At 50.4% G+C, this 22,974-nt stretch overlaps 1 protein-coding gene across 3 annotated transcripts in view; it reads right to left on the reverse strand.

Annotated features, from left to right (window-relative positions):
- Nucleotides 1-5,838: 5,838 nt before the first annotated feature.
- The window catches only part of MERTK (MER proto-oncogene, tyrosine kinase), a 61,145-nt gene continuing 44,009 nt past the window's right edge, over nucleotides 5,839-22,974 (reverse strand). For all 3 annotated transcript variants that reach the window (XM_032770564.1, XM_032770563.1, XM_075064540.1), the window contains 9 exons: nucleotides 19,296-19,381; nucleotides 18,654-18,749; nucleotides 17,582-17,662; nucleotides 14,513-14,605; nucleotides 13,659-13,777; nucleotides 11,850-11,959; nucleotides 11,194-11,353; nucleotides 10,539-10,675; nucleotides 5,839-6,703 (listed from right to left, as the gene is read on the reverse strand). In XM_032770564.1, coding sequence (XP_032626455.1) covers nucleotides 6,208-6,703; nucleotides 10,539-10,675; nucleotides 11,194-11,353; nucleotides 11,850-11,959; nucleotides 13,659-13,777; nucleotides 14,513-14,605; nucleotides 17,582-17,662; nucleotides 18,654-18,749; nucleotides 19,296-19,381 — 1,378 coding nt within the window. In that variant the 3' untranslated portion in view covers nucleotides 5,839-6,207. The remainder of the gene's footprint in view (nucleotides 6,704-10,538; nucleotides 10,676-11,193; nucleotides 11,354-11,849; nucleotides 11,960-13,658; nucleotides 13,778-14,512; nucleotides 14,606-17,581; nucleotides 17,663-18,653; nucleotides 18,750-19,295; nucleotides 19,382-22,974) is intronic.

Below are 22,974 nucleotides of genomic sequence, written 5' to 3' on the forward strand. Positions count from 1 at the left end.
GCAGCCACTGAGTGCCATGTCTCAGCAAGGAACGCTATATTAACAGTGTTGGGAGGAGCAGCGCACATCATTCCGGGATGTATTAGCAGGAGTGCTGTGAGCAAGACATGAGACGTAATTCTCCCACTCTGCTCCGCACTCATTAGGCCTCAACTGAAGTATTATTTCCATTTCTGGGCGCCACATTTTAAAACAAGGGTTTTTTTTAGTCTAGACAAGACAAGGCTGAAAGGGGACATAACAGTTTTGAAATACATAAAAGGTTGTTACAAGGAGGAGGGAGAAAAATTATTCTCCTTAACCTCTAAGCATAGGACAAGAAGCAATGGGCTTAAATTGCAGCAAGGGAGGTTTAGGTTGGACATTAGGAAAAACTTCCTAACTGTCAGGGTGGTTAAGCACTGGAATAAATTGCCCAGGGAAGTTGTGGAATCAGCATGGTTGGGGATTTTTAAGAGCAGGTTAGACAAACACCTGTCAGGGATGGTCTAGATAATACTTAGTCCTGCTGTGAATGCAGGGGACTGGATTCGATGACCTCTCGAGGTCCCTTCCAGTCCCATGATTCTGTAATTGGGGCATGTTGAGACCTGAGTGCTGGGTTCCGCTCATGATAAGGAGCTGGGGTTTGGAGCCAAGGTCTTGGAGCTAGTATAGCTGAGGTCCAGTGCACATCTCTGCATGGGGAACAAATGGGATCACATTCCACATTACACACCTGGGGCTTTTCCGCATATTGTTTAACCAGAAGGCAAACCCTGGAGTCCAGATGCCTTATGAGCAGTGACATGCGCTCCCGCTGACTGCCCACAGCCACGCCCGGTAAAATTAATATTTACCCGTCTTCTATTTGCCTGGGGTTACTGGGGTCTGCTCAGACTTGTGCCCACATGAGTTAAATGCAGCAATACCTTTTGCAATTACATTTCTGAGGCAAATACTTTGACTTGCAGTTCCGAACATGTCACAGTTCAGGAATTTTCCATCCCGATCTGTTTCCTGGCCCCTGGTGGGTTGGCAATAAATTACACCTGATGTAATGCACAAGCCAGCTCAATAAATCTCTGCTCAGAAAAGCAAGACAGAGTCCTCAGCTCAGGAACAGGATTATGCCTCCTGCTCCATGGGCCATGCTGGAGGGGGTGGCTCAGAGTCCGGCCCCTAGACCCAGCTGGAATCAGAAGCAGCTATGGACTCTCTTTCTCAAACCCACTCGCTATTGGCCAGATCCTTGGCTATCACCGAGTGTCCCTTGTGCTGCTGCAGCCAAGGGGACTCTGAGCTGCCTAGGATTCTCCAGCAGATGGCACAGCCCTGCTCATCCCAAGCAGCAGAGCAGTCCCTAGAGGAATGCTCCAGCACAACCGAGAGCAGCCCATGTAGGAGCAGCACTCTAACCTGACTGCTGGGCAGTGCTTGGCAAACACAAGCTGCGGAAGGGCCTTTCCCCTTTGCATTTACGAGAATATGCTTCTGTTTTCTATAAATCAGTCGGGGACTGGGCTGATCTGCTCAGTGCATCTCAGAGCCAGCCAGAGGCTCTGTTATTCCCGTTGCAGCTTTGGGTTCGGTGACAAAGCGACCAAACAGAAGAGGCTAATGCTGACCTTGTAAATGGCACTTGGTGCCTGCCCGGTGCAGAGTGGGCGTGTGCCAGGAAGACTGACCAGTTGCTAGCTCTGTTTACAGAAAACAGAAACATGTTCTACTCACAGAAGAAAAGGCCTCTCTTGGCTGGTCCGCTTTGCACTTCTCAGCAGTTAAGCTCGATGTACATTATTTCCCTGCTGACACAGCAGGTCAGGAGAGCTACAGGTATCAGATTTCTGAATCGTTGACCAATAGTGACCTGAAAGGTTTTAGTTTCGTATACACTCCTGTGACAATTTGGAATCTGTCTATGGATGGCTTAAGAATGCCAGTTTGCAGTTATGAACTCTCGTATATCTGTATCTTTGTCAAACTGCAAGCAAATGTGGGCCTCGTCTGTCTCCTGTGCTGTCTTTTTACCTCCATGGTGGACGGAAGTCACAAGGAGTGGAACAGGCTAACAATGGAGGGTCATTCAACTTGGATGGCCCTCTAATCACAGAGAAGTCCCCTTGGACAAAGAGTTAGCTACTGTCCAGAAGAACCAGTCTGCCCAGGTGGGCTGGTAACTAAGCTATGGATCACCTGGTGGCGGGACCTTGATTATTTTATGAGGCTGCTCATGGAGTCATCTGACAAAAGGGACTGGAGGTTATAAAAGCCAGGGTCTCTCGGTGGCCATTTTAGAGACAGGGAGAAGAGCCCAGGAGCAGAAGGAAGCTGGCTGAAGGAAGGAGAGGAGACTCCATGTGTGAGGGGAAAAGCCATGTGTTAGAGAGGGACACTGGACACCCTACAGGACTCTGACTTGAGCCCAGAAAATGGTCATGGGCAGTGAGGAAACCTGGCAGAGAAATCCATACAGGTGTTCCATTGATTTATCTGGATCTGTCTCTCTCTTCAGCTATCTAAGATAAAGAGTGATCGTGCTGGAAACTTTCACAAGCCTGTGTGTTATGTGCTTCAAGTATCATCAGTCCCTGATGTTATATTCATGGCAAAGAAGTTAGATAAAAACACAAAATACTCTTGCGGGAAGGTTGCAATGCAACACTGCATTATTGCTTAGAATTCAGAATGACAACACACCAGAACCCCAAACACAGAACGACAAAGCAGGCTGCTCTGTAGAGCAGAGAGGCACACCTCGTCCATCTTAGTCTAGGATGGCTTCTGCAGAGTAACTGCAGAAGACCCAGCTCATGCACTGCTCTACACAGCTCCCTTGCCTGCAAGCAGGACCAGGAATCCCCTCACACATTTAATCTGACAGCTTGTAAACGTAGCACACCTTTCAATACACTGTCCGGACCTGGAGGAGGAAGCTAGGTGCCCACAAGGGTAGAGCCCTGGGAAAGGGTGTGCTTAGCTCCTGGGATGTACTGGTTCTGGGGGCCTAAGAGCTGGACCGTGAGGAGGCCCCACTCCCATGAAGGGGGAACACAAGGAGAGTCTGTGCCCAGGGAGTGTGCCACAGAGGCCGAAGAGAGGGACAGCGCTGGACCCTACCCAGACCAAGGAGAGCCTAAGAGCACACAGGACCCTACCCCAGCAGCCAGTGAGCGTCCCACCCAGGAGCTCCCCCAGGCCTGTGACATCCTGATGACACACACAGAGGTACACAAGGTTTCAGTTTCTTCTCCGCATCTGGTCCAGGCTGACGGCACGTGGACATGTGACAAGCATCTGGCTGTGCTCAGAGCTGCACAGCACCTTGGGCAGTTGAACCAGGAAGCAGCAAAAGGCGGCTACTACCTGAAATAACCAACAATTGCTACCACCAGTTTGCAGCACTAGGGTTTTGAGCGTTGTCTCAACCAGCTGTGCACAGCCTGGGGCTTTGCTTTGTGGTGCGGCTCCTGAACCCAGGACCGCAGTTTGGTCCATACGGCTTCGGCCATGAAACATCCCTTTCATATTAGCTCTGAGGCTCAAGCACCTGTGAGGGGCATGTCTGTCAGTCTGTGCAGGGTGAGTGCAGCGCTTCCTGCAGGCTGACAGGTACCCAGCAGGATGAGGGAAGGAGAGGGAAGTGCAGACCCGGGTGTAGGGCTGAGTGAATCAACACACTCTCTGCTTCCTTTGTGAAACTCCTCTTCTCGTCAGACTCAGGAGCGGGGGTCACATTTGGCCTTCTACGGCAAGCCAGCCAGCCAGCTTTGGGACCTGGATACATGTGGACGTCAAGGGTCTGCCCGCCACAGATCCACAGGACTGCACAGCTCCCTGAGGACGAAGAGTCTCCCAAGGACTTTTCCTCTTTTCTCCATTCTTTTCCCGGCAGGCTGAGTGACAGATGTTGGCACCGTGCCTCGGAGTCCAGTGATTCTGTTAATGCAGCTGGCCTAGTTTAATACAGGATATACGACTTGCTGTACAGAATGGCACAGAACTGTGAGAGCTTACTCAGAATTGCACCAGTCTCTCTCACCCCACTAGCGAGATGGCAGCATTCCCCAAGTGCTCCGAGACTGGGCTAGCTGAGATGCCACAGGAGCTGCAAATAGCGGCACTGTCTCAGTAGTGCGACTGGGTAAACACTGACTTTAGCCTGCCCTGTGAAATTGTGAGTCTTCAAAGGGTGCACTGAGTTATGCATCTGGATGGGTTTCACTCTGAGACGACCTAGGCCAAAGCTGCAACCAAATTCCTAATAAGGAACAAAGAGTGCTCTAAAAATACCCCCTGGCATCTGTCCAGTTTCAATATGACCAGAAGGCACCACCACAAAAATTCCAAATACGCTTCACCTTTTTCACACTTCGGGTCAGACTTCACCATGGCCCTGCAGAGGCAGTCGCTCCTGTTGATTTACAAAGAGCTGGGGACAAACCTAGGGAACAAAAATCTCTACTGGCATTTTATTAAAGAAGAGACACTTGATTCTTGTCAACAAATGTGCCGGTCCCATTCCCTGCTTTAACAACTCTCTATAAACGGGACAGATGCTGCTGTGACTGCAGGTTTGTAGTGACACTGTTACTAATGCCGTGTAATTTAGATTGGGAGGGAAGCATGAATGGACAAGCTCAGAGATCTAGTGCAGCAAGGTATTTCAGCACACGCCTAACGGTGATTCAGTGGGAAGTCCTATAACATTAATGCTACTGCTTCCCTGCTTAAAGTTGGACACATGCTAAAGTATCTTGTTGAACTGGGTCCACACCAGTGCAGGCTCCAACTCAGCAAGACAGCTAAGCGTGTGTTTAAGGTTTATGGATTTCCACGGAGGCTCAGCATGGGAGTTTCATTAAGCACATGCTCAGTGCATTACTCAACCGGGGCCGACAATGGGAAGCCAACACCGTCAGACCTGAGTGCCTGAAGTTAGGCCGACCCCCAGAGCCAGCTTTATGCAGAATAAATGCCCTGATTTTTGGGGGTTCCCTGGTCCCCTTGCTCACATGCTGATACTCCAGGCCACCTGCAAGGGGAGTTGTAGGTGCTCTGGGTGCCTGAAAACTGGCCACTTATTCCGGTGCCTGAATATGGATTTAGGAGCCAAACTCTAGATTTCCAAGTTTGAAATTTTAGCCATGTGCTCTAAAATAAAAAAAGATATGAAAAATACCAGCGGCAGTTGCCCCAGCAACCCACCCAGTTGTTCTCATGTTGTCAACAGGGTGGTTCCTCAGTATGGTTCTACCAGAAACATATCAACTGACTGTCTCCGAGGGGCAAAGGATGCGTAGGCCAGGCTGTTCCATGTCCACCTGATCACATCCCACGACGGTGCACTGCTCTGTTGCTTCTGACCCAGCAGCTCTGGGGGTGCGGCGAGGCGCAGGGGGTTTCTAAGGGCATGAGCACCGGGAAGGGACTGAACATGGTACTTGGGAGGCTCCTAGGAATCTGTAGTAACCTGCAAACAGGGGATGAGCTCTCCACACAAGCTCTTCAGACAGTGCAGGTCACATCCGTCATGATGGCCTGTCTCCTACAAGGGACAGTACGCGGGAGCAGCCCCTGCATCGCCTGGCGCTTGTGCAAGAGACGAGGGGGCACACGAGTGAGCTGATCCGGCACCGTACAGCGTCACCAGGACTGTAACCTGTTAATACAGCCCTGTCACCAGTCACCTTCCAAATACCAAATTCTGAGCTCAGTTCTACAGCTCTATGCCATAGGCAGGACTGATTGTGTATAAGGGGACAGTGTAATTACGGCTGTGACACTGTTAGCCCGGGGAGGGAAGGGGGAGACAGTTCATGCAGTTTTTAAACAGCAGAAACATCCCAAGACTGAACGATCAGTTACGTCATTTAATAAAAAAGAGAAGAGCATGAACACCAGGGTTTTAACACTGAGCTCTAATGTAGGGAATGGCCGCAGTGGGGGGAAAGACTCCAATTCCAAGACAGCAATGGAAGAAGAAATAAAATAGCCCTCCACAGGTTGTGATTTATTAAAATATAATCCCGCCAACTCTCTGGTGTTGATGGCTAGAGACAGCAATTTGTACAAATTCAGATAGTTTGTGTTGCCTTGGCCACTCGCTAGATGGCTGGAATGGCCCAGTCACCTTATAATGCTATTTCCGTAAGAGACAAATACGCCAAGTGAAACATTCACTGCAAACGTCTGGCCCCACAAGAGCTCAGTTTTCCAGTTCTCGTTTCACAGCAGAACTTCGGAGTCCTCAGAACAGTCATCTGCATATAGCAGTTCATCTGCTAACGAGCTGCCCAGCAGCATGCTGGCTGGACCCCACGTGGCCCCGTTCCGGGTGACGGTGCCCTGCAGAAGAGGCGCATGCCCCTGTTCCAGAGTCAGGGAGCTTGCAGTCTGTTCATCCGTCTCCCCCTTTAAAATATACCTTTCCTCCCGCTGATTGCTTTCATGGACCTCTGCGGTGACAACTGTGGTGTCTGGCTTGGGGGAAGGGGATACAGTTACGTAACTGCGATTGAAAGCCATGTCTGTCTGAGGGAATTCAGACTCTTCCGTAAGCTCCTCGCTCTCCTCTGGCAAGCTTGTGTTGATATAAATGACGTCTTCAGACCTACTCACTTTGGGCAAACTTTCCAAAAGCTTCTCCAGGTGGAGTTTTAGCTCTGGGAATGCAGGTCGCTCATGGGGGTCTGCTCTCCAGCAGGAGTACATCACTTCATACCTGAAAGCACAAGGAAACAGAAGAGATCTTCAGGAAGCTGCACTGTTCACTACACAGTGCTGAACGACGCACAGGACAGCCATGAGTGAAAGAGAACATCCTTTTAGCCTTCTGGCTCTGCTGAAGGAGAGGCTTTCAGTTATGAAGACTAATGAGAAAAATGACCATTCCTCCTAACCATTTATCTTCCAAAATGACTGCTATATGCCTATGCAGTATTGTTGTGGTCCCAGAATATGAGAGAGACAAGGTGTGCTCCAGAGTCACCAACTTTGGAGTATAGCTACAAAATGCCTCAGCTGAGCTCATACAGGACAAAAAGGATCTGAATCAAGATGATACACCCCTTTCCTCTGTATATTAATTTTAACTCTATTTTACTTGTAAATTCTCAGAATATTCCATCACTATTCCGACAGCGAATAGTGTTACTTGGGGGAAGAGACGCTGCATTCTTCACATGTCAACAAAGAGGCTGATTCCATAATTTAACAGTAAACCTCAACTAGGGGGCTCTGCCCAGCACCTGCCCATCTTCTATAAATAGACCTTTCTCCTGCAATCTGAGTTCCTTTCTTCTCCTCCTGTACCTTCGCTTCAAGTCCCAGGGGCAGCAGAGTATTTGTTGCCTGAGGGGGGTGGGAATGTCCTCTGAGTAAAGTGTTTTGAGGAGGAATCTAGATAAACTCTTCTACCTCAGAGTGACAGGCCAGCGTAGACTTTCAGATGCCAACATCTACAGTGACCAACAAAAGCTGACTCTGGGTTGGAAACAAAAGGCTGCTGTTGTCACATTCGCTATTGCTATGAGCTCTGTTGCTCACCCAGGGATCACAGAGAAATCACTGACTGGCCACTGGAGTACAGTCAGTCACAGAAGTTGACAGCAGTAGGAAAAGCAGAATAGTCTAGGAGACTAAGCCCAACCCTGGGAAACAGGAATTGTGAAGTTCTAATCCCAGCTCTGACACAAACTCACTGGGTGGCCTTGACCCGGTGACTTGTAACCCTTCTATAGCTCAGTTTTCCCCTTCTGTAAAACAAAAAGATAACTCTGGCACTGGGGTGCAACCGAAACTGACCCCTTTGGGCTGGCAGAGGGATCTGAACCTGGGACATTACAGTGACGGCACACTGCTGGCTAGTGCCTTATGGCAGGACCTTAGAGCGAGGTCTTTCTGAAAACACAGATATGCCTCTGCTCCTAGAAGCAGAGCTCAGCTTTTTCTGCTGCTTTATGGTCATCTGATGCGCTGCAGATTTATCTTCACTCTTTTGGTATAAACTTGAATGTGGAGAGTGTGTTAATCAACCCTCGTTTCTCTCAGTGGTCAGCTGCAAACGACCTAAAGTTTCCTTTAAAAAAATCAACAACTTTCCAGGCTGCCTCTAAATTTGAGAGAGACAATGTGGGCGAGGTTGGTGAGAGACAAGCTTTTGAGATACACCCTCTCTCATTTCCTGGGCCCAACACAGCTACAACACTGCCAACACTGTCCAGCTCAAAGCCTTTAGGCACAACAATCTAACCCCCAACTGCCCACTTCCTTTCAAATGACTGCGGTCGCTGTGCGTTACCCCTTCTGCTTAACAATCTGCCCCCGTCTCTATTTAGCTCAATCACTCCCCTGCCTTCCCCAGACCTGAAGATGACCTCTGCGTAGCTCAGAAGCTTGTGCCTCAGCAAACGTTGGTCCAGTAAAAGATATCACCTCACCCACCTTCTCTCTCTCTCCATTTTATAGACAACTACACTCAGGGGCCCAATTACATGGATTTCTGTATCATTAGTTGATGTTTGTTTCTTTTAAGACCTGCTGGGTGAGGTAACCCTAACCCACCTCACCCCTCTCATATCCTGGGACCGACATGACAGCAGCAAGGCTGCAAACAACAGTGGAAGATATTGTATCTTTCAAGACTTGACGCTTACTGACCTCAGTGCCCCAAATATAATACTAAAAATGGTGCTGCTGGATGCCACAAGTGAGAATGTGGCGATCCAGGCCAAGCTACAGGCAAACTGGTCTTTGGGAGTCGAGGGCACGCAGCACTTTGCCGGATCTGCTCCTGATGAGAAACAGTGCAGCAGGTTCCTTTTGCATACGCTGGAGGGTATAATTGGAAATTAACACTGACACATTAAAACCATTAATCCTTGGACATGCACCCTCCTTCGCCATCTAAGAGGTTGAACCAAATCAATGGTTTATTCCTGACTTGCTTCAGGGAAGGGCATTTAAAATAGCATACTCACAAAACCACGACTTCAGGGCTTGAATTCATGCCATGATGCAATAACCTGGCAGCAGTCTCACTTTCCATGCAGCTCTTTTGTCAAACAATTGTTACAACTGCACTGAAAGCAGTGGGGAAACGGTCCGATTTACTAAATCCAAACAAGCCTGTGCACCCAGACCCAGAGCTTGAGAACAGGCCCTGGTTGTGTGCCAGGCACAGTTCACAGATGGGCTTGTTTTCTCTACCAATCGGTGGAAAAAATAATCTGCAGCAGCACAGAGAAGGGGAAAGTGCAGGAGAGACCTTTGCCAAGGGAATACCTGTTTAGCGAGGTCGGGGCTTTTGGCTAGTAGCTTTGAGCGTGTCCCTTTTAGGGACTGCTATTATGTAACTTCCAGAGGCCTGTTTATTGACATGGCTTCCCCTTGGCCTGGGGGTTTTTAAACATTTTGAGCGGTGACTGCACATAAGATTTCCTCAGAGACTCCTGTAGCTCAGCCAACGTTTAATACAAACCCTCTGTGAGCTACCCAGACATTTAAAACGCCTTCAGATCTCACCCACATTGTAATGTCTCTTCGCCACAGATTTACAGACGTTAAGGACAGAAGGGCCCATGCTGAACATCTCTTTGGGCCTCAGTGGAGTTGTGCACAAGAGCTGGAGAGCAGAGCTGGCCCCTTATGATTCACGTTTCCTTTTACAGCAAGAGGATTTTGCACATGAACAATATCACCTAACACCCCCTGAAGATCCCTCCAGGGGCAGCTCATTCCGGAATGTGAGGGAAGCCCTGCAGCTGAGCCAGACTCCAAGTGCACATCCCCAGACCAGGCTTTACAAAGTTCTTGGCAACTCCAGCCTGGGGTACTTAGCAGCCAGAACAACCCCAAGCCAAAGCAAAATTGTAAGAGAATGAAGTTATAGACTGACTGGACATGCCGATTAACTCTACATTCATTTAGAATACATTCCTCGTGTCCCTCTACAGCCACTGTTCACTAAACCCAGGCGCAATTAAAGGCTCATGGCTTGCAATTTTTAAACATTTTTGTCTGAGGTTGACACCGAAATCATCAGAAACCCTAAAAACAGAGAGCTGGATCCTCAGCTGCTGTGAATCCGTGCTGCACCACTGGAGACAACAGGCTCTGGCCTTTAGCTGGTGTGAATCAGTGCAAGTCCACTGAAATCAGTGGCTCTACCTCAATTTACAATGGCTGAAAATCTGGCCCCAAATGTTTCTTTTGCCATTCTGTAAAGGAGAAACGGATGGAAGTAATTTTTGTCAATAAGCTGTCAGCCAGAGCTTTTTATTCCCCAAGTTTCAGCCAAGTTCACGTTTGAAAACTAAGCCACACATCTACGACAGTTGTTAGCTGCTGTGTCCATTTAGCTAAAGTGAGCCGCAAAAACATGGGAAGAGAGTGACGAACGACACGCAGCGAGGACTCTGCAGCTGAGCGAGGGTAAATGCTGACAGTCTGTGTGTTATTGAAACAGCTGAGATTGACAAGCACAAACATGTTCCTGTGACTAAAGTGAGTCCACATGTATGAATGTACAAAACCCAGGAATCAACATGAATACTCACAGCTCATCCAAGCAGTCCTCTGGCTGTTTCAGCCTGTGACCGTGAAGGAGGTAGTCATAGATTTCATGGTTCTGCACTCCTGGGTACGGAGTCATCCCTCGAGTGGCTATCTCCCACATGGTAACCCCGAACGCCCACTACACAGAACAAAGGGAAAGCCTATTAGAGTGACATTTCCAGAAGGCCTGAATGAGTCATTTCACTGGGAAAGGTCATTTCCTAAAGCCCATGGGATCTTGCGTAATGTGGATAATTATATGCATAGCGTGAATATGTTCCCAAGCTGGAAATAACATGCAATGTCCTACAACAGCTCAGTGGCTCACTCAATACACCTATTTCAGGAGCCTTTACAAGCAAAGAGAGATCAGTGCACCACTCATCAGTGTGGCTGTGTTTACTCGCAAACCTCATGCTTTCATTTATTTCGCTTTTCCATTTTCAGGATACAAAACCAAATAAAGCTAATGCAGGCGACATTCACAAACCAACACAGGCTGATTAGAACAATCCAAACATGAAAATCAGAGGGCTAACGAATACCCACAAATACCCGCTGTGCTCAAGGTTTCCAATGACTGGCTGTATTACACACTTCTACCATGGACTGCAGTTCTGACTTTAGGGTGGGGGACCCTGCACCTGGTGTACGTACCACGTCGCTCTTGGTCGTGTACACCCGATCAGCCAGGCTCTCGATTGCAATCCACTTGACAGGCATTTTAGCAATGCGCCCCTGACGGTAATAATCGCCACTGTAGATCTTCTTCGACAAGCCAAAGTCTGCCACACACACAGTCATGTCGTCCCGTAACCTGTCAGTGTTTACAAGAAAATGTTAATGTGAATGCCAAACGAGACTACGTTTACTTGCTCACAGGTGTAAAGTTACTCACACTACTCAGGATCAGGGCCTCTGAGCACCCTTCGCCCCGAGTTATTTCTTACTAAGGTAAACGTGCCAAGATTTAAAGTGGAACAGCTGGCAAAAGTCTTATTCCTACCCCCTACCCTCCATCACAGATGTTAAGGCCAGATAGGACCTCTGTGATCATCGAGTCTGACCTCCTGCATAGAACAGGCCACAGGACTTTCTTTCGCCTACTACCGTTCCTGTGAAAACTGAGCGAAAGAGAAAGTCTGACAAACCACGTTCTGAGTTAAAACATAAGCCGTTCTCACATGGCTGTTTCTCAAGACAGAGGAGATTTGATAGGAAAGTGAAAGGTTTGTTTCTAACATGAGCGCAGCAGAAACAGCACGAAGACGCTACACAGGCTATCTGTAATGAAACAGAGAAACCAAACTCACATGCAGTTTCGAGCAGCTAAATCTCGATGCAGAAATTGCCGAGTGCTGAGGTACTCCATTCCAAAAGCAATATCGACCATGAACTTCAGCAAGGTCTGCAGTGGCACGTGCTGGGAAGAGAGGGAGGAGGTTCGAACATACAGGAAGCATGTGAAGGCTGGAACATTCGGGACAAACACTGCTGCACATGGACCTCAGCAGCTCCCATGTAGCCCAACAGGAGTTAAAGCCACTTGAAAACCTCAGCAGAGACACTCACAGGCCAGGGCTCCAGGGAAACGCAGTAGGACAAGGCTCTCTTTGATCAGTGCATAATTACATGCCAAGCTACCAGCAAGCTTTCCCGTGGTTCACAGCCCAGGCAGACCTCTTTGCGGTGGGAGCGCTGAAATACTTCATACTTCATTGTTCGGGGGGGGGGGGGGGGGCTGGTAAATCGTATCAGTTTAGTGTCAGAGCTCTTCTTTATAAGATACAAGGAGTAAATGAAACAATTTCCACACTGCCCAATAGGAACAACACAAGCAACTCCACTTGCTCACAGCTGCAAGGTTCTCAGCTTTGTGTGGCGCCTTACTGGTGCTCCACAGGGGGTTAACTCACCAAAACAACAGGATCTATTTAGTTAGGAGCATACGGAAACAATCTGTGCCAGGCATGGTAGCTTAGGAACAATGGGAAGCATTATCTACCAGGCTACCACAATCACTACTGCAGCAAAACGAAATGCCACTGCTGGCTTTCTGTTGAATGAAAACCAAACTACCGTCCCCAACCCTGCAACGTGACCCCAGAGACCAGGGGTGTCTGTGCGCTGAATGCGGCATTAACAAAGCTTTTGGGAGGTGGATCTCTCATGCTTTCCCTCGTATGGGGCTTGAAGTTACACTCACTGAAGCCCAATGCAAAGCTCCCACTGACTGCAGTGGGGCAGGATCAGGGCCTTCTTGCTGAGGGGATGGGACAACCTCACAAGCACCTCACAGACTATTTTTTGCATTCTTATGCGCTTAGACTAATCTTATCATCAAAATAGCCTTCAGTGACACTTGGGGCATCAGTTCCCTTCTCTCGAAGGCATTTCTCTCATTGGTTCATCAGCATCTAATGGATTTTAGAGATAAAGATTTAAACAGGAATTTCCTTTTTCAGAAACAGACATGTCTCTGAGCTTTACACCATGGCAGCACCTCACGAGCTGGTTCTCAGGGAGCCAGACACGGAGGGCCTGGGGCAGGCATTCCCACTTAGGCAACGTGACCGCAAAACACTCCTCTTCTATTTGGTAGTGTTGGGAATAGTGGAAAGGGCAGCCCAGAGGCTGAAGAGCTAAGAGCCAATGCAACCGTGTTGCATTAATGGTGGATGTTTGTTATCCCCCCTCCCTTTGCGGGGTTTCTTATGGAGAAGTGCAGCTTGATTTTATTTTTCATAAATCATGAAAAGCTCAGACATTCCATTGGCCAAGTCACTCAATTGCTGCGTGCTTCAGTTTCTCAGCCGTATGAAGGGACAGTAAAAACACTTTGCCGTCTTTCTCTCCAGGATGAAGTTCTGGCCCCTATGAAGTGAATGGCAAAACTCCCGCTGATTTCAGCGGGGATGGGATTTCTTCCCTGGTGTTTTTCAGAGACAAGAAGGACCATCTCCTTTTTACGTTTCAGAAAAATAAAGCCAGAGCTTTTTTGTGGACCCGGGAGATCTGGCTCTGGGTTGATAATTAAATGCTGAATACAACCTGGCAGCAGCTCCTCCTACCACCCTTGTCGGTTAAGCGCGCCAGTGCTTTGCAGCGGCTGAGTTCCTTACCCGGGTGCCTGTTTCAAACCGTGAGCGCAGCAGGAAGCTGTGCAGGTCGCCGTATTTCATGAACGGGAGAACCACCATGGGTTTCGGGACCTGCCGGGAGCTCAGTTCTATGCACACACCTGGAATGAACGGAAGGTGAGTATCGCACACCAGGCCAGGCCATTGCATAGACTGACGCCCATCCTGGAGCTGAGTCCTAGGAGGGCTCGATGAGAAAGCTGGGGCTTGCCCTTGCCTGGGGAATCTGAGAGTCCCATACAGCTAATGTAGCTGGCTCTTCAATACCCACTCCTGCCTGCCACCGTCACTGGGCACAGGGGAACGTCGGACAGGATGTGTGTGGGGGCTCTGGCAAAGCTGGACTGGCAGATCCCAGCTCCACTACCCTGGTGTTCCTGTGCTGGGCATACCCAGATGCAAGTAGCGGTCACTGATGGTCAGTCTGATGGAAAGAGCACAAGCCACGTTTCCGTATGCGAGCCCAGTGTTACCCCACACAGCATAGGCCCTGAGCTGCAGAGTGGCTGCTGCCGAGAGCAGAGGCCTGGAAAGGTAAAGGTGCAATACACAGCACCAACCCAGAACTGCTCCCTAGCTGCCACCACCAAGCCCCGATTCCAGTTCTTTCCATACAGGCAATCGTCCTCTGACCTGGACTGCCGCGTTCTGCTGGAATGTAGACGCGCTGTCAAATATAACATGCACTAGTCAGAAACCTGGGCATGTCGGGAGAACCAAGTATTGGAAACAGATGGGCAATGCGGATTGGAGAGGAGCATCACCCTATGCTTTTGCTAATGGCAAAATTCCCTAGTGATGGAAAAGTGACCTCCCTCCGGGGGCTGTCCACGTACCTAGGAGTCTGATGACGTTTGGGTGATCGAAGTCCTTCATGCACGCTGCTTCGCTGAGGAACTCTTCGATCTCTCGCTGGGAAAAGTCTTCCACTGAAAACACCAGAAAAGGGAGATCACTTACAACAAAAAAGATTCAACTCCCTAAATCATTTCTGTTGTGATGGGTCTTATTGCCAGGACTTCCTACTCTGGGTAGTTGTCAGAAAAGCCCCCACCTAGGCGGAGGGAGAAAGGAACGATATTACCAGACTGAAAGCAAGAGATGGGTAGCAGGCCTGCATCTGGATGTCTGCTGCAGCGAGCGTGGGCTTTGCATGGCTTTCATTTCATTCCTGGGTAGCAGTCAGAGCAGCGGGAGGCTGATGGAAGAGGACAGGGGTACTTTGGTTCAGGGTTCAGAAGCACGCAGGGAATATTGCGCCCAGCGCTCACATGGTTGGGTGGGTACGTGCACTGCCTGCTTCCTACAGATCACATGGTGTAGGCTGTCTCAGTGCACCAGCTGAGTGCAGCAGTGCCTTGGCTACCCTGATCTTCAGCAGAAGAGATCCGGGCCCAGGCCCGGATATGAAGGTCTATGTGATCTCTGGGCACCTTGTCTATTACACTTCCTGGGTCACCTGTAGCATCACTCTAGGCCTGGGTACAACTCCTGCCTGGGGTGTCTGAGGGGTGCTCGGTTTATCTACAGGTGCCGCAGAGTGAGCCCAGGCAGACATTTTCTCTTCTAAACTCTGCCTGGTTTTCCCAACCCTGCTGCTGTGCGACGCTGATCCACGTTCTGTCTCACCTGGTCTACTCCAGCCACTTGGGGAAGCTGTCCACGTACAACTGAGAGAGAAGTGGCAGGGGACGTAAAACCTTTTACAGGACCAGCTTCTGCTGGTGAAGGAGGCAAGCCTTCAAGCTTACACACAGCTCTTCGGGTCAGAAGACAAGCTGAAGAAGAGCTCTGTGTAGCTTGAAAACTTGTCTTCCTCCCCAGCTGAAGGTGGTCCAGCAAATGTATTCCCTCCCCCACCTGAGCCCATCATTAAGGGCATGTTGACCCAGACAGATGGTTGAAGGCTGGGAGAAGCTGCTTTTCTCCCAGTTGTCTGCAGGAGGCGAAAATCAAGAGAGTGGAAAATCTCCAAAACAGCAGAAGAAAGAAACTCGGTGTTGGGGCAGCCTTTTCAAAACACCCAGGCTGAGGAACTGGGAAACTCAGCGAACTCAGAGACACACAGGGAAGGTGTACAGGGGAGGGGGCATGCTTTCATAGTGGGAGCGTGTGTGGTGGTCTTGATTTAACTACAGGACCAGCCGAGGGAGAAGAAAGCTGGCCGCACAGTAGAGGGAGCGAAACTCCATAACCAAGAGGAAAATCCTGGACTTCCTGATGGGGTTGCCGCCTGGCTGGTTTTTCTACCGCCTTGTCAGTTGCCGGTCCAAAGACATTGTTTGCCAGGTTTTTTGCAGCTGCTGGGTATTTCTGGCTACGTACATGGGTGGCAATGTGTGCAGCAATCCGGTAACTCTGGGGCCACGCATGTCACAGCTCAACGTGCACTGCGGCCGCCCAAGGGTCCATTTGGCACCCTGGTCCTGTTTCGAATGCATGCAGCATGCTGGAGCAGACGCCCACTAATTTGGAAGCAGCAAATTAGCCCCGCCCTTGAATCTCTTCAACTCTTGTGTGACTTTCCATGAGCCAAGCCCCTCCCCAGGGCTGAGTGGAATAGAGGAACTCTCTGCCTCCCCCTTCCCACAGACTGGCAGTTTTTCTGTGCCTTGGAGGCAACCCCACCTCCTAGCAGACTGACCTAAGCCAGACAGCGCTCTAGGGTGGTGGGAAACAGAGTCAGGGAACCGTTTATAGGGTCTGTCTGGATCTATCTTCTGTGCTATGTAAGCAAAGAGTACGTGTGTTTAGAAACCTTTGCAAACTCTAGCTTCAAGTGGCATGAGTCCCTGAAGAGTTCGACTCCACAAAGGTCTGGAGTGCGGGATCCAAATGCAGCAGCCTGGTGAGTGTCCAGCAGGGGGTGCTCTCCCAGGGCTGTGTGCGACACCTACTGTAAATCTCATGGCACACAGCCATGTTTACGTTAGTTTATGGCACTGCTTATAAAAATGCTGGCAGTTTGCTCTCCCCTTTGTTGACGTGGGGAGCTGTGCGGAGGGACAATTTACCTATAAAAGACACGTGAACCCAGGAGTTGGCTCTGGGGAGGAAACCTGGGAAGAGAAGCAGCACAATGACATTTCCCAGCGTTCTTGCTCACAACACACACCAGAAATGCTTCATGAGATGGCCACAGCACCACTTCCACGGCAGACTCTGCAAGCACAGCAGTTCAAGCAAGAGGTGGGTTTTGACATTTCCCTAGGGTGGGAAGCAAACACTAACCTGAAGTTCTGCAGAAAAGCAAAGCGCCTGGGGGCTAAAGCACTCTGATGAACTGTCTGACGCAGCAAACAAGAGAGAGAAACGGGGGATGTCACAGTAATGCAGACAATCAATAACAACTAGATGAAATCTGGAGAACAGGGAGCAAATTCTCCACTCAACAGAGTATGAAGAAACCCCGTTCCCATCCAGCAGCTCCCTGCCCCTTGAGAGAAGAACAGGCCCTTCTCCTTCGTTTTCATTTTTCAGGATTTCAGGGCTGAGCGCTGAGGGCGCTTTCCAGCAATCTGACTGGCTGATCTGGCTACGGGGCCTTGTTCTCTAGAAAGGCAGGACACACGCGGTGACGCTGCACTTCAAACGTCTCCCCCAGGTCTTACCATACCTCGGCTCCATCGTCTGACACTGACCCCAGGGGCCCTTTTCTGGGGATGCTCCTTATCCTAGTTATTCCCTGATCCCCATAACATGCCCTGTATCCAAGCAGCTATTGCTTAGCTATGGCTGACAATCCCGTGCCTGACAACGCAGTCTCTAGAACAAACCACGTTAACGGCTGCATGGCGCTGGGCTGGGCTGGGCTGGCGTTCACCCGCAGCGCCAGTCCCTGCCCTTGGGCGAGCTGGGGACAAAAGCAAACAGTGCTAGATCTCACAGCCATCACCGCTACTTACACTTCATGGTTTTCACGGCGACTTTCTGCATGGCGCCGTTGGGCTGGCTGAGGTGTCCTTCCATCACCGACCCGAATTCTCCTGTTCCACGGGAGAGAAGGAACAGTCTCCCTTGTGCACAGCCCCCTGGCACCACCCAGCCACACACACAGAGACCCAAAGCAGGAATCCTGGCAGAGCACATCTGGCCCATGCTGTGCATGGCTCATACCATACACAGAGGAAAGATGGCGCATTGTGCCGGATACACCACAGCTGCTGCGAACACTGTCCACAGCCCAGGGGGATGATGGAATCACACACTGGGATGGAGCACGTACAGGCTAAGCACCAGTCAGACTGCAGCTCTGCTCTGCACACACAGGCAGCATGCCACTTGCCAGCCCAGCAGAGTAATGGACGTTGCAGCTGGGGATGGTGGCAGGGCCTCGGCTGGGGCAGAGCTGGGCTGGGTAATAACAAGGGGCTTGGCAAGGGGAGGGAACGGAGCTTTTCACACCCCTGTGCACAGCTACAGCCCACAGGATATCCCAGTGGGGATGGGGAAGAGATGGGGCCATCCTCCCCCGGCAGGGCAGTGTGCTATCTATGTAGTAGCAGTCCGGCTGCCTGTGCAGTTAGGGCCTGGGGCAGGCATTCTGCTTCCCCCTTTCCCAAGCTGTTTCTGAGCACACACTGGCCCTCAACATTCTTCCGTCTACTACAACAGTCCTAGAGATCCGGGCCCTTTGTGTTGGGTGCCCAATAGACACACAGCGAAAGGCTGTCCCTGCTCCAAAGAGCCCACAACTTAGACAAGGGTGGGAGGGGAAACTGAGGCACGGAGCCGTAAAGGGATTTGCCCAGAGTCAGCGGCAGAGTCAAGAAGACAACCCAGGTCTTGTGAGTCTCAGCTCAGTGCCTTCTCCTCTTGGTCACACTGCCTCCCCACCAGGCACTGGGTCTTGGGAGGATGCAGGGAAACCTGCACATGGGCAGAGGCAACGGTGTCAGCTAACGCCATGTAGATTCAGCACTGCGTCCAAGCCCTCCCCAACACCCCACGGCGCTCCGGACATTTAGCACCACTCACCCTCTCCCAGAATCTTCCCCAGGGCGAGGGAATCTCTGTCAATCACCACGTCCTGGAGTTTCTGCTGCAGCTCCTCACTGACACCCAGGCTGGCCACTGCAAGAGAGGCCCTTGGGTGAGCTGGGGAGCTCAGCACGTGCTCTGGGTGCTGCAAACCCGGGACGGTTGCCACAGGTGGACAAAACATCAGAGGCACCTTCAGGGCTAAATCCTGTCCTGGTGCCTGTGGGCGAGGGTAGAATTGCTTTCTCCACAGCATTCCAGGGACAAGCTGCCCCCCAACATACCAGCCTCCAGCTCCCATTGAGGCCCATGGCATGTGAAGGCGCTCAACCCCTCTGTGTGGGCCTGGTCCAGCCCCAGTGCGTGCTGGAGTGGGGGAGCCTCAAGGGGGCAGGAGAATCCCCAGGGAGCCAGTTGCACCATTTTTGTGACTATTTTGTGGATTGGACCAGCACAAGGAGGCTCCAGCGGGGCCAGGCTCAGGCCCCTTGACGTTAATCGATGCCTCATTTGGGTGCATGCGCACACACACAGGTTCCTTCCCTGGGTTCATGTTTCAGTCAGCCATCTGCCCAAATCCCCACATAGTCCACCGCCCTCTCCACAACAGCCCTTACAACGGAGTCAATCAGAGCTTACACGTCAGTTCGACGGCTCTCCGGCTGTAGGACTTCTTTGCCGTGTAGCTGACGGCATGCTCTGAATCATTGCTGTGGAAAGCAGTCCTAAGGGGACAGAAACAGAAGGTGTGCCAGGGCGGGGAACAACTTTTCTTCTCTATTCCTGGAGCATAGCAATGCGAATGTAGTGCAGCCCTGAGACAGCGACAGTGAACAGGAACCACACCTTCTCTCCCCTACAACGCCTTTCCCTCTGACTGCATTATACCATCCCCTTGTTCACAAAGTCTTTGCTAGCTCTACACTCGATACAGTGGCACAGCCAGTGCTTTGGTGCAGCCACCTACTATCACGATGGGCAGGGTTCTCTGGTCGCTGACGGTTCCACCTAGCGCTGCATACAGCTTGGTTAGGTTGGCGTGACTACGTCTCGCAGGGATGTGGATTTTTCACACCTCGGAGAGACACAGCTATGCCAACGTAACTTTCCAGTGGCCAGCAGTCCTACACGGGGGAAAACATCACCTAATCCACACTAATGGCTCATTTTCCTAATCACACAGCAGAGTATGTATTGATAATAATATGGCGCTGGGATCACTGTCCTTTCACAGATTTTAAAACCAGACGACCCCATTGTGATCGTCTAGTCTGATCTCCTGTGTAATGTAAGCCTTGATTTGAAAATTGTCAGCGATAGAGAATTCACCACAACCCTTGATAAACTGTTCCAGTATTAACTGCTCTCCTGTGAATTGATTCCTTATTTCCAGTCTGAATTTGTCTAGCTTCACCTACCGGCCATGGGTGGAGTTAGACCTTTCTCTGGCAGACCGAAGAGCCCATTGTGAAATGTCTGTGTACCGGGTATTTGTTCACCCACTATCATGTCTCACAAAGAAACCAAGAGCTTCTCTATTGTCAGCAGAGCAGATTCCCATTTTCAGTGTTACCAGGTCATCTCAAAACTTCAGCCCCTTCCTCTTTCAGAAACAAAAGTGGATTATGGCCAAACAAGCAGTGAACCCCAGAGCTCAAAATGCTGCAGGCAAGAAGGTGAAATGCGCTCTGGAACCTGTCTGACTTGTACTGGAGCAGACACTGAACCCTACAGGGCCTTTTGTAGGAAGGCAGCGTCTGGGAAACCAACGTGCTGATTTTAACATGTGTTAGTCAAACAGGCATGTGCGGGAAGAAACATTTACAGGATGTTTGCCCAGTAGGCAGATGGGATCCAGATACATCACCCGTTGCCAGACTGGGATCCAGTGTAACTCCTTGGGAAAGCCAGAGCAGTTAGGATTCATTTATCCATTTTTGCAAACTCCTTTACTCCAGTGCTCTGCGCCCACAGGAACCCAAGTTTGGTTTCGATAATGAAAGCTACAATGACCATTCTCATCGAGGAAGAGCTTCTACCATGACTGCAGATGTGCAAAGAGAAACAAAAAGCGTTACATCAAGATTCCTGTGGGGCTGAATTCCCAGAAGCACGTTATTGCACATGAGTCAAGAGCTGGTTATTTAAAAAGTTTTGACTAGAAAGAATCAAATTGTTTTTGAATGAAAAGTGCAGGGGCTGGCCTCATTTGAAACTCAACTTAGAAGGTCACAAGGGAGAATGTCTGTTGTTAATAATGGACCATTGTCCGTGTTATAAAAAGCCACCGCACAATGCAGAGCTGACAGTCACTCTGCTCAGAAAGGCTAAGGATTAGAACAAGTGTGCTAGAAGTGTATCAGCAGAGCTGCACAAGAAAACTGCATAGCCCACAAATTCTGACGTGAGGCAGCGCTAGTCTTACTCTTCTGCACTACGGCCGTATTCCTCTGCCTTTGTAAGAACCAATTCTTCCTTCGCAGCAGAAGTATTTTCAATGCAGCGAAGAGGGCTGTTCCACATCACTGAGTATATGCAGGCCAAATTCTGATGTTAAATGCAGCTGGTTTTTAGAGATGAACAAAAATCCCCCCTCCCCTCCTACAAAACAACCAAACCAAATCCGTGGGTTTGCTGTTTTTTAAGTGAGTTAAAATAATCTAGATTAGTTTTTATCGATGTGTAGAACTTTTCTTCATGGTGACAGCTAGGTAGCTAGCTAGAGCCCCTTAATGCTGGGTTTATAAAGAAATTTCCAAAATTGATGATGCAACATAAATAGCAAAGAAAATGATGTTTGCCTAATAGCTGACAATTACATACTGAAGTTACTTATTGCTGCTCAAGGGTTAGGAGATTGTTACACTGGTGCTGTAGGAGATGAGCCAGGGGCTTTCAACATCCATTTGCAAAACTTTGCTTGCTGCTGAATATTCTCTCTCTTGCTACTGAGCTGAGGCAGACAGAGCTGAAGGACCAATGTGACACTAGGCTTCCCAGGGCTGCTTTCCTTCCAGGCTGCTCCAAAGCAAGGAAAAGAACCTTGAACGAAAAGCAAAACGCCGAGGAAGGAGATGGACGTTTCAGCCCTTCCACTCTTGTGAAAGACTCCCAACTACTTCAGAGGGAGTTCTGCCTGCCTCAGGAATGCAGTATAGGGGAAAATGGATCCAGTGCCTTCCCAGGCCTCCCATGGAGTTACCACGGAGATGGATTTGACTCCAGTGTATTTAGCCTTTTTTTTGGTACTGGGTAAATAGTGGGGAAAATTCAGCCGTTGAGGAACGCGGGGCTTTGCTGAAGGTGCTGGCCCGGGGACTGAGGCAACATTGGCTGGGAGCAGGCTCTGCGGAAGAGGAGCACTAGACTTATGTTTGAGCAGAAAGCTGCTCTCCAGGGAGAGTGCGTAGTCGGTTACTGAGAAGGCGGCTCTGGCACGTAAGCGGGCTGTGGACGCCCTCAGGGATTACCTGCCGGGCAGCCCCTTCTCCCTAGTGACAGACCTTGCACCCTCAAGGTGGCTGCTCTCTGTGAAGGATTCACCCCCCCAATGATGCGCTGGTGTCTGGCACCCTAGGCCTGTGCCTTCTGGTGCCACACTGAGCCTGGAAGCAGCAAATGCAGGTTTTCTCCCTAGCAGGCTGGGACAGGGGAGGGTTTGGGCAAGAAACCTTTGTGGTTGCGAGGGGAGGAAGGGAGCGTGTATGTGTGACTGGACATGCCCCCAGCCCACTGGCTGCAAGCCTAACGAGCATCCTGCACTGAGGAACGGCCGGCTGGGTGCACCTGCAGAGCGTGGTCCACTGGAAAAGGGAAGCTCAACAAGCGAAGCTGGCCACAGGATGGGGGGGAGGGGAAAACTTTGCCCAAGAGAAGTGGCTGCTAAGGACCCCAGGAGCCAGGGATGCCTAACCTGAGACAGCAACTCACCTTCCCTTCTCCCCCACCCCGTTTCGGGCCGACGGATGCTGCAGCCCTGAGGGGGCTCTGGACCTCTGCTCTCCTCAGGCCAGTGACAGGCACTGACAGAGCAGCACCAGGGACAGGAGATGACTGCACTGAGAAAAGACCCTGGGAGTGAGCTCAGCTCCTGTGGGGTAGAGTGAGCTTAACCAGAAGTGCTGGGGGGCGGGGGGGGAGAGGAGACATGGGGGCAAGAGACACAGAAAGGTACTGGCCGACAGCAGCACTGGAAATATGTTCTGGAAAGGCGATGAAGGCGAGTCGAGCAGAGAAACGCGTTCAGCCGAGCTGAACGAACGTGGCTCTGCTCTGTGAGCGGAAGGACAACAGAAGGACACGTCCACTCAGACCAACT

The sequence above is a fragment of the Chelonoidis abingdonii genome, chromosome 3 (assembly GCF_003597395.2).
Source record: "Chelonoidis abingdonii isolate Lonesome George chromosome 3, CheloAbing_2.0, whole genome shotgun sequence".
Lineage (NCBI taxonomy): Eukaryota > Metazoa > Chordata > Testudines > Testudinidae > Chelonoidis > Chelonoidis abingdonii.